Source organism: Lampetra planeri, chromosome 14, assembly GCF_965212315.1.
Source record: "Lampetra planeri chromosome 14, kcLamPlan1.2.h2, whole genome shotgun sequence".
Classification (NCBI taxonomy): domain Eukaryota; kingdom Metazoa; phylum Chordata; class Hyperoartia; order Petromyzontiformes; family Petromyzontidae; genus Lampetra; species Lampetra planeri.
In genome coordinates this window covers 2,352,162-2,363,347 of record NC_136120.1, presented here as the reverse complement: position 1 = coordinate 2,363,347, position 11,186 = coordinate 2,352,162, and the positions used below count along the sequence as shown (strand labels likewise).

The window sequence follows — 11,186 nt, the reverse complement described above, 5'->3', positions numbered from 1 at the left end:
TTCCACGTGCACACACACACGTGGAACACGTGCACACACACACACGTGTTCCACGTGCACACACACACGTGGAACACGTGCACACACACACGTGGAACACGTGTACACAAACACACGTATATCAATCTTCATTTGAATAACTAAGCGTTAATCGCATAGCACGTCACGTGGGGCATATTTAACAAACATTGGGCGCGTGCAGCGTAGAACGACTGAATTTGTATGAGAATGGGAGACAATTGGTCCTCTAACACGGGGAGTCGGAGCGCGGTGGTGGATGGCCGGGAGGACTGAAGTTTGGGAAACCCTAAATTACGTCCATTTTACGAGGTGCATGGATCAATGTCCATACGTCTCTTCTTCCCCACAAGTTGGCACCACAGTTTCTGGCTGTGTAATGCTGGAGCCTTCGCCACCTTATTAATTACATTGTCACATTTGAATTGCATCCATACCCTGCCCTATGCGGTTTTATTGAACGCGTGTTTCGGCTATACGCGGTTTACATATTGAGGTCCATTTTCCGGAACACTGGGGTGATATTTCGGCTCTGCGCGGTTTGATGTTGCTCAGATTTTCATCTCCGAATGCTGTTTGGGGTCTCCACCTGACCCTGATGTGATTACATAAATAAAAGTGCAGTTCTTACACCCTGTTACTCTGGAGAGGGCCCCTCAATCCTGTAAGCCCGCTCCGACAGACACAACAACATCATATTCACCCTTAATTTGGAGCTTATTCACCATCATATTTGATATTCATATTCACCATCATCATTCATTGCAAGTCAAAACATATTTGATTTTTACTTCATTTAATTCAGTCTTAATATATAGTTTTATTATATTGACATGTACAGCATTACCAAGTGGGCAAAAAATAATGTTGAATTACTGTAGTTAAACAAAGAGGAAAGGGTGCTAATTTCGGACGTGTTTTGCCCAACACTGAATTTTCCAGGAATGCGTTTGGCGAGGTATCAAATCTACTCTTAACCTATTACAACAGACGTACCACCAGATTTTTTCGAATTAGGATCATGTGCTCATTGCCTTAAACCATTATGAAATATCTCCAAGTATTGTGGACCTTTCTACTTGTTCAGCCATTCTCTATCTGCTGCTGGGCAACACGTGCCATGCTGGGTTCGGTGTCTCGCTCCCACAAGTTCCCCGATGTCAGACATCTCCTCGTGTCCCCACAACATGCAGCCCCATAGTGAAAACCTAAAACGCATGTCAGCATGCCACATGGAAGAAGAAACATATTTTAATAGACGACATTTCGAACAGTGGCACTTATTCACAGCACTCACGTGTAGTGGGGGTGACTGGGTGGGCCCATTTTCAAAGAAAACAAGATAAATTTCACCGCAAACTATTACAATGATTAAACCTCTGTGACATGGGCTTTCCACGTTCCCACCCGCAGTGGCCACGCGGTGGTTAACACACCCCTGACAGCCGAGGTGGGTGCAAGTGTACACAATAAATCCCGACTAATGCCCCCCCCCCCATCTACTAAGGCTACCACCACCAATAGCCGCCAACCCCCCCAGACGTCAACAGCAGCAGCAATGCGCAACAGATCAGAGGCGGGCGAGGGTGTGTCGGCTCCGCCCACACAATTAAGCCCCGCCCATAGTGACGTATGCCCCGCCCCTATCTGCAGTAGCCCCGCCCCTATCTGCGGTAGACCACGCCCCCTGGCCGCATTAGCCCCGCCCCCTGGCCGTGAGTGCCGCAGCGATGCAATCGCCCCGCAGTGACGTCATGGCTTTGCGACGGAGTCGGGCAGAGAAGAGCAATTTGTGAACTTGTCTTTGAATGGACCCCTCTGGAGATTGTTTTATTGGAAATGACCCATCCTTTTTGGCAACACGAATAAACAGACGATACGTCTGCCTCGCGCAGCCGTCTCTCTCTCTCTGCACAAAAGTAACAAGAGTTTGCTATTGCGCGACCCATCTCGTGGAGCGTTACGCAAGCACATCTAGCACATCTCTGTGGGCCGGTTTGGACACTCAAAATGGCTCATCAGCTGAGTTCGGACTCGTTTGAATCAATGCAGATGGAACTGCCGATCCTACAGGCAAGGACTCCTCTCTGAACAATATGAGTCCTCGTTGGACGCAGATATGATATGGTGGGAATTAACTCGGGATAATTCAGCATCCTGCAATGTCTCCATGTATCCGTCTCTCCACACAAACATGCTTTCGCACAACCCATCATTCTTTGGCATTTGAAGGTGTCACGGCGTATACTTGAGTCGTGAAAAGTGTTATTGCTTAGCATTTGATACAGTAGCACGTATAAATAATAGATTTTCTAAACTGACAAATCTGTCGGGTAGTGGAGGGTTCACGAAATAAATTTTGGTATAAAGCCTCCACGTGACCCAACCCAAAAACAAATATGAACATTGCATTGGCTATGAAAACTTGTTTTATTTCATGGTTCATCTGTTACTACATACATACTGCTCATGTGCCGAATTAATATTTCATCTGGAAACATTCCTAAAATGACATCTATATCAGGTCCCCATGATTGTATAAAGGCATGCAGTCTCCCAACTTTAATTCACTCAATTATCTCTGATCTCTGAGCAAGCTCTTACAAACTTGCTCAGTGGAAGACATGTCAGCTCTTAACTATTACAACTTTGACAGCGCTCACCAACTGTTAAATACATCTTGCCTCTTTGTGCTGTGACGAAGGGCCATTGTCCAAAACGTCACCGATTGCAGAACTGTATGCTGTCCTTTTCGGGCAGCACTATTTTATTTCAGAATATTTGTACTGGAGGAATCCGATGAGCTATCAAGTTATTTTTCGTATGTTGAGCTTTTGTTAGGTGTCCGTGTGCACCACTGCCAACAGAATATCACAACAACAAAAACACATTTAGTTCATAATCTTCCGGGCATATTCTATCTACTGCTGTATATAAAAAAGCTTGCTTCTTACAGTCACCACCATGGGCCATAATTTGTGTCAACTCCTGCACACAAGCGAATTTAATCTCCCCATCTGCGTGGTGGGATGTCTTCTCAGGCATTTGCCCTGCATGGGCTGCCATTCCATTACCAGTCTCGTCCACAGGCCATCAGCCTCTGTCGTGAATGTGTCCTCCTGTTCAAGCCCAAAATCAATGTCTGTGTTTGTTCTCTGATCCACGTGTCCTCCTTTTCACTTCTCAGTGTAACTCCCAAGTACATACCTGTCAACCCATACGGTTCACCGGTATTCTTGTACATGGAAATTGAGCTTTCAGGTCTAAACGGCATAAAGACGTTTCAATGGTAATATTTTTGTCTGTTTGTGTTTCTCCCTAGTGATGTGACTTTGTATGGTGAACGTTGAGATGTATAAGGGCACGGAGGTGACTAATAAGGTCTGTAATAAGGTAGGCACTGATAAGGGGTTGATAGTTATGCAAGTATGACATTTTCTTGGAGCTTTTATTCTATTTGTCAGTGTCCATGTTTCTTGATCCATGCTCTGGCAGAATGTACAATCAGAATCTTCATTTAGACTGGAGGAATCCGATGACCCACCAAGCTCTATTTCGCAGATGCCTAGCAGTTTCGGCGAGTCAGCGAGATACACTAAGTGGTAGTGACGTCAGAACGGTGTTTGTGCCAGGCTAGGTGCACTTTGAGGCCACGTTAAGTGTCGAACGCCCGCTGACAGGTCACGGGACAGACCCAGGTTCCATGGGTTGGCTGAGTCATGGCCGATGCACCATCTGATCCTCCTACAATAACACAGTATGACAATCATTGAAGGCAGACCCGGGATCAGAAATTATATTCGGACAAGCAACAAAAAAACAGGATGGCGTGATTCTTTGCGGAAATTTCACTTTAATCATGAAAAACCAAAGCAGTAGCAGGAGCACATGCCAACTCCTCCCGTCGTGAAATCTGGGCAACAGGGAGCGGGGTGGCGGTAAAGAATAAATAAATTTTCATTATTTTTGTCTCGCGCGACGCCGCCAACCAATGGGCGACTGTTGCTGGGGCTCCGGCTCGACCAATGGGCGCGTCGCTGCCGTCCAAGGCGGCGACCTCGCCACGTGCGACGAGACTCCGGGGGCGGCCATCTTTCTCAGGGGGGTTTGTCAAACGCCTTTGTGTTAACGCTCGTTTGATCGATTTTAATTCGATTTAAACTCGATCCACGCGCTTTAAACATCACTTTTGGTAACATCGCAGCGATAAACTGAAATGTGACATTGTAGTCGTTAGTTCCCTGCATAGTCGCATCAAGGACGGAATGGAGCTCCTTGGGAAAGACGACCACGTCAGGCTGCTGCAATTTTAGATTTTAAAATTATCTTCAAATATACACGCGGATGTCGTGATCGCGAATGCGGAGGGGAGGAGCAGGCAGTGACGCCAAGGGCTTGGGGGGGGGGCTGCAGGGCGGTGCTCATCTCCACGCTCCCTCCCGCCTCTCCCCCAACCACCGTCGCCTCCCTTCTTCTCTGGGCTGCTCCTCCTCCTCTCCTCCCCTCCTCCTCCTCCCTCTCCCCTCCTCCTCCTCCCCAACCCGGCCCGGCGACGAGGGGCAATGGTGCTGCTCTCTTGCGATCTGCGCAGAGACGACAGCCGCACGATGGACGCGCGTCCCCGCCAGCACGCGGTGTTCGAAGCGGGCGGCTTCACGTGGTCCAAGTACAACGTGAGTTAGCCGGCACACGGGGAGGGGGGGCAGCGAGGTCGTGGTGGAGACGTGAGGAGAGGTGGACAGGAGGAAGACATACTTGGAGCGAGGAGGCGGTGGTGGAGACGAGAAAGAAGACAACACGGGGCAGGCAAAGACGACGACTGGACGGTGGTGATGGGGGAGGAGGTGGCGGCGAGGAGGATGGAGGTGGAGGAGGAGATGATGGTGGCTGGTGGAGGTGGCCGCTCCGTTCCGGAGCTGATGAGGAGGAGGAGGCCCTGTACAGCTTCTGCTGCCACTGCTGTGGTGAGAGAGCGACCTTTGTTTATTGCGATTTAGGTTTTCCCATTGTCACTCGGCGCGGCTTGTGTCGGTGCAGATCTGTGTGCCAAAGTGTCATCAGCGGACACTGTCAATGTGAGTCCACACCCACCCCCCTTTGTTTCTCAGGATGTAAAGACACGTCTCATTCGGTGTCACTATCAAGGTTGTTGGTGTCGCCTTCTGTGTGCCACATTGTGTTTCTGTACGGCAGGTGTCACTGCGTGTGTGTGTTCTCTGTTGAGTGCCGCTGCCACGGTGTCAACGTGTGTGTCAGACTCATGAGGGTGGCATTGTTTTATGTTTAAATTGTCAACGGTGTCGACCTTTATGCCGCCCGATGTGGTACATATTGCCACCGTGGCTGGGTTCCTTGTGTTGAGTGATACAATACATTGAACCACCCTATTGCCAAGCTGTCAATAGAATGTCAATGTAAAGATGTCTTCATCACACTGGGTGGTGGGTGTGTGTAGATGGCACATATAGGCCTTTATAACATTTTCAAGGTTAAATGAGAGCGATTTCGTCCAAGGTTATCCATTTATAGACAAGCCACTAAAATAACATGAAAAAAATATCTTACAAACATGTTATTGTAAAGCCTCTACATCATTCATTCCGCCAATCTCAAGACACCATTTTCGACCTTTTGGCACACACCGCTTATTCAATCACACCATTCAATCACCTGTTGAAAGGGAAGGATTAGAAATCGGTAGGATGTCGACAATTGTTATTCTCTCGAGTAGCGCGGCTCCGTGATGTGCGGGGATCGCTGTGTGTGCCTGCCTGTGCACGTGGCGTGTCCTTCATGCCAATGCCGCCTTGTGGTGGTGGTGGTGGTTGGTGCCTCTTGATCGCGATGCCCTCTCTGCCTTCGTCCTGCCCGATTGAGTCTTGCAGGTGAGAGACGTTTATTCACAGAGCTGGGCTGCAGTCTGGGTCCAACGCGTGTTAGTGTTCCTGAGCCCTGTCCTGTGATCGAGAGTACATCTATACCACATCGGCACATGCGTACACATGCCCGTACGTACAGGTGCAGTCATTTTGTCAGTCCACCCGTTAAATAAAGGCCTCTTCCCCCCCACGTTCCGAGGATGGGTGGCCACCTTGCGCGTTAAATCGGTGCCGTAGACTGTGAGAAAGTTGGTGGCAGATTGACGGGTTGCACCCAAAACAAGATAATTAAACGTGTTTCATTTCCTTTTTTCCAAAATAGTTTTTTCTTCCGAGCGCAGTCGCGCTGATAAGAAATTAATTGGTGGCCTTTGACGATTTATTGTACTTTTTTAAACACACCCTGGAATAAAGAGTTTTTTTAATTAGAAGGCTTCGTATGTTTATAGCACTTAACATATTTATGATATCCATAATACAGTATTTTTTGTGGTTAGATCGTGTAAATATATAAATGTGCCGTTAAACCCGCCACCACCCGACACAGCCAACTAGTAAGGTTTGTCACGTAAACAGAACGTGCCAATTCGTCACTAGTACAGCACTAACCGGTGTGTTGGAGAGTCAAACCACAACATTTACAATCTGAGTTCGACGTTTAGCCAGTAATTACAACCAGCTTCATAAGGCGACAGACAAATTTGTGGATAGAATCCTCCTTAAGTAGAGGGGTAGATGTGATAGATGTGCATTTCTTATGCACAATACATACACGTAAAGCCCCCTTTGTTGCTCCACAGCTGCATACTTATCACCCAACTCCATGCAGGTAGTGGATGGCAATTTGACCATGCTTCACGTTGGTCGGCGTGGGTTGGTGAAGGGAGTACAGACGTAGGAGCATAGTAACTACAGTACAAAGTTGATTTTACTCTACTGCCCTCTACTGGCCACCACGTGGCCCTGCAGCAGTTTACAACAACCTGTTTATGCATGGTGGTTACTTCAAGCACTCGCCCAATGCTGATTTGCTTCTGAGAACTGATGACATCTGGCACATTCTGGGTGATTTGGTCAATCACTGTAAACTGCCGATTATATTAAACGAGAGGTTATTTACTTAATTGGCTTTGGGAGATGTTCAAAGATGTGGGCAATACACATGCTGGAAGGAACAACCTTTTGGAATTAGTGACCATGTGGCCAGCATGAATATCTGAGGGCACTAAGATCATCAAAATCTAGTAGCAGCAACGTGCCTACAAGAACTGTGGGCTGATTAAAACAAGGTTGTGGTTTCCACATAAGATGGGCCAACATCTAGCAGTGGATCAGAGAATGGGAACTATGTGCAGAAAATCTATATCGCGTTGTTTGGAATACATAGTGACATTTGGCACAAATTGTGCTTATGTTTGGGGGTCAATATTTAAGCAGAGGACATGCTTGGCAATGTAAATTGGATAGAATGACATTTATGGAGATGGAGAAGCCATATGGGGAAAATGGGGAGTTATTTGGTGATGGAGAGAAATCTTTTGGCTTTCACAGGCAAAATAAAATGCTGCACCGAGTCTTACTTTTGGAACAACATGGGTGTACTGTCCAAGTGAATGTCAGGGGAGTGCTGTATAATGATGCAAGTGCATTTATGAAGTATACGGGGACAATGTGTTGCAGTACATCTTAAAGAATACCATGTTCACGTGGATGCATTTACATTCAATCTGGTTATTTTGTCAGCCTTTTTATAGTGTTCAGCAAGACAATTTACTGATAAACACGGTGCTATCTGATGAAACTGATGATTGATGATAGTGAGGATGGCAGCTTGACCATCTGCTTATATGTAGCTGCAGTTTTTCTTACTTTATAAATTATGTCAATTGCATCCACATAATTCCAGAACATTGCAAGTCCTATAGTTGTATATTCGGCTGTACTTGTACATCCCTTTTCTCAATCCACTTCTGGACGAGTGCCTTACCCCACGGTGTGCAGGTCATGGGAGAGAGGCGGGGGGAGGGGTTAATTGACCTCACTTCCATGTTGGGTTGTGCTGGTTGATGGACATGGTAGCATTGAAGTAGAATACAAAAATATTGCCACAGTGAAATGTTATTCACGGCCCTATGTTGCCCACCTCGGAGCCCCACCGATGATAACACCTGTTATGCATTGTGCAGACCCATCCATGCACTGTCCAAGTTCAAGCGGGCTTAGCTTTCGAGATGTGACGAGATTGGGCGAATTTCGGGCGATCTTGGTCATAGGCGCAGACTTTGAATGGAGCATTAAAACTGATTTGCTTCTGAACTGTTTTCTATGCTATTCGTTATTGATAGTGGTTATGCCAGTCTTACCATCTGTCATGTAGCTAGTAACACTGATAATTAATTGACGATTTTTACAATTATGGCTCTTAAGCCACTGTTAAACTACTTAGTCAATGCTGATGAGTATTTAATTCTACAATCTCTCTGCATGCACTATCAGCACTATGAAAAATTAACATGCTTCCTTTCGGCAGTTTTCGCGTACATTTAATCCCGATGACGATATTTTTTGCATTTTAAATGAAATACTGTTTTACGAAGCAGACCGTCTAATTACGATATTACTAAGAGCATGTCCACCCTTGGCATTTACTGGCACCCCGATTCACATCTCTCCCTTTTATGTCGTTTTGCAAATACGTCATCACTTTATTCACACCACTACCCGAGTCTGCATCGCCTGAACCCAAACGTCGCTGACGGCATCGTCCGTCCATCCTCGTTATCGGTCACCTCTCGGCCTTCGCCTCCACCACCGAGCCTGTAAATCGCTTTGATTTGCATCGTTTCGATTATTCGTAGTCGCACCTTTCAGGAACTCATTCCTCCCCCCCCCCCCACGTGAACCCGGGATGTTACTTGTATGTCAGCCGCATTGAAATATAAGCATTTATTTTTTTACGTTGCATCTATGAAGTCAGAGCCATCCGTCTTCAGATGACTGGCCTCGGCAGAAACGTTTAAAATAGGGGCTTTAAAAAAAAATCAACCGTCACCAGTAAATGATCCCGACCTTTCTATGCAGCCTGTGACAGCACGCGATAGCTGACATCTCTCTTACAAAGTGTCTGCTAATGTTTGCACGCCGCAGGAAGCAAAATATAAAAAAGAAATAACCAAATTGGAGAGAGGTACTGGGCCACAGATGTTCGGTGGACCATAAAGATTTGCACTTTTTTTTGGGGGGGGGGGCTCGAAATGCATTACTCTGTCACGTGGGGATATGTGTTGCCAATTTGTAGTGCTGATAGTGCATGCAAAGTGCTCCCCGGAATCCTATTGTTGATAGCTGCAAACATCTGCTCCATTTCAATTGTCATCTAACGAGCTCTTATGTGCAGGCCAACTGTACGCAATTTAAAATATTTGATAACGTAGGCGTCACTTTATAGGACTGCTGTATTTTTTTCTGCATTGCTGCACACAATTTATAAATACTCTACTATACATTATTAGCATGTTTTTTTTCTTCCATTGATTTCATAAAAATCCTTTGAAAGCCCTGCTGCCATGGATATGTTTAGTTCTATCCTACACACATTTTAGAATAAACTTTGAGGTCGGACTGGTGGTTCACCAGTTGCATTGCTTCAGGCAGGGCAGATGTAAAAATAAGAATGCAAATTATTGTGCAGAAAAACCTCGCCGAGTGTCAAGATCTTATGAGGTGGGATCTGCATTGGAATATTTGGCTAATTTCTTGGATGAGTATTGAGGAGAAACACGCAGAAGTGGGGTAGCACTCAACACTGTCATTTCCTGGCCGCCTTATAGCTCCACGCCTTCACCACGTGGCAAGCCCTTTCAGTCATTCAAGCACAAACCAGGCTCAACCCTCATGAGCTTCTGAGATTAGGCACACGAAGGGCAATTTGGTTCATGGCTTTTGGTTTGTTTAACACGTAGGCTTTTGTGACCACTATCCATAATGCAGGTTTTTTTTGGGGTTAGATTGCGTAAATATAATTGTGTCGTTAAACCCGCCACCACCCGACACAGCGAATTAGTAAGCTGTCATGTAAACAGAACGTGCCAATTGGTTACTAGTACAGCACACCGGTGTGTTGGCGAGCAAATCCACAACATTTACAATCCGAGTACGACGTTAATAATTACAACCGGCATCATCAGGCGGACAGCCAGATTTGTGGAGAAATCCTCCTCCTGTGTCGTTCCTTAAATAGAGGGATAGATGTGATGATGTCACTTGTGAGCCCTTCACATGCGAAGAGGGGGATTCATGAATGCATATACATTACAATTGGTATCCATTACCGGTCGGGTTCTTCATATGGTAATCAACGCACATCATGCATGCACATTGTTCTTGTCCCTCCTGTAATTTGTGTGCACTAGAATAGCAGTAGCTGTTACTGTCAGCCCACAGGTAATCCACATTAACGTCTGTTGACCTGTATAGGCATGCGTTTAAACAATGTATCATTTATGATTCGCTTCCAAGCAGAGCTAAGCCTGTAGCTATCCGAACGGTTCAAATTATTTGTATTTCTCTCAATTTCGATAGATTCTATAATTCGTCTTGGCCAGTCTTAACTAGTTTTGCACAGAACTTCAACATTATTAAAATCAATTGAGTGTCATTGTTGGCACGCGTGTTCTGCCACTACCGACAGTTGTATTTGGGAGTAGTTAATAATCCTTTGGTGTTCTTTTAGTCTCATGCTGATCATTCGTCTTTTTTGCCCACAATAGCATTTGCCACAATATCAATTATTCTGGTACACACTTTCAGTTGATAGCTTCGGTAATACATCTTAAGTTCCAGATATTAGTTTGTGTATTCTATGTACCGTATAAAATCTGACTCGGGTGTTTTTTTTTTAATCGGACTAGTTTATCAGTTACTCTCACAATGTATGCTATTTTACATGTTTAATTTGACTTCTCAGACTATTACCATCTGACACTTTCTTAGCCTGATGTATGAGCGTCTTGATGAGAGAGGATTTCTGTGCGGGGTCATGGTGTGACTGCATTCAGGCGAAACGTCATACTCAGATTGTAAATGTTTACACCACGCCAAAAGGCGCGTCATCTGTTCCAACACCATGCGAGACTAGGCTCTAAGGAAAGCTGTCTCGGGTGTGGACCAATCAATTTCAAGGACAGTGCATACATTATCAGCGTTGTGTTTTTTGTTTGCATTATGACTGCAGGTATTGTGGTCAATGCAAACATGACTCCTTGTAAAAAAGGTGTCAGTTTTGTTGCC

General features: G+C 45.7%; 1 protein-coding gene across 1 annotated transcript in view; it reads left to right on the top strand.

Moving 5' to 3' along the window:
* The first annotated feature begins 4,062 nt into the window (after window positions 1–4,062).
* The window catches only part of TNFRSF21 (TNF receptor superfamily member 21), a 39,385-nt gene continuing 32,261 nt past the window's right edge, over window positions 4,063–11,186 (top strand). The window contains exon 1 of the mRNA XM_078600412.1: window positions 4,063–4,982. Within this exon, the coding sequence (XP_078456538.1) occupies window positions 4,851–4,982 (132 nt within the window). The 5' untranslated portion in view covers window positions 4,063–4,850. The remainder of the gene's footprint in view (window positions 4,983–11,186) is intronic.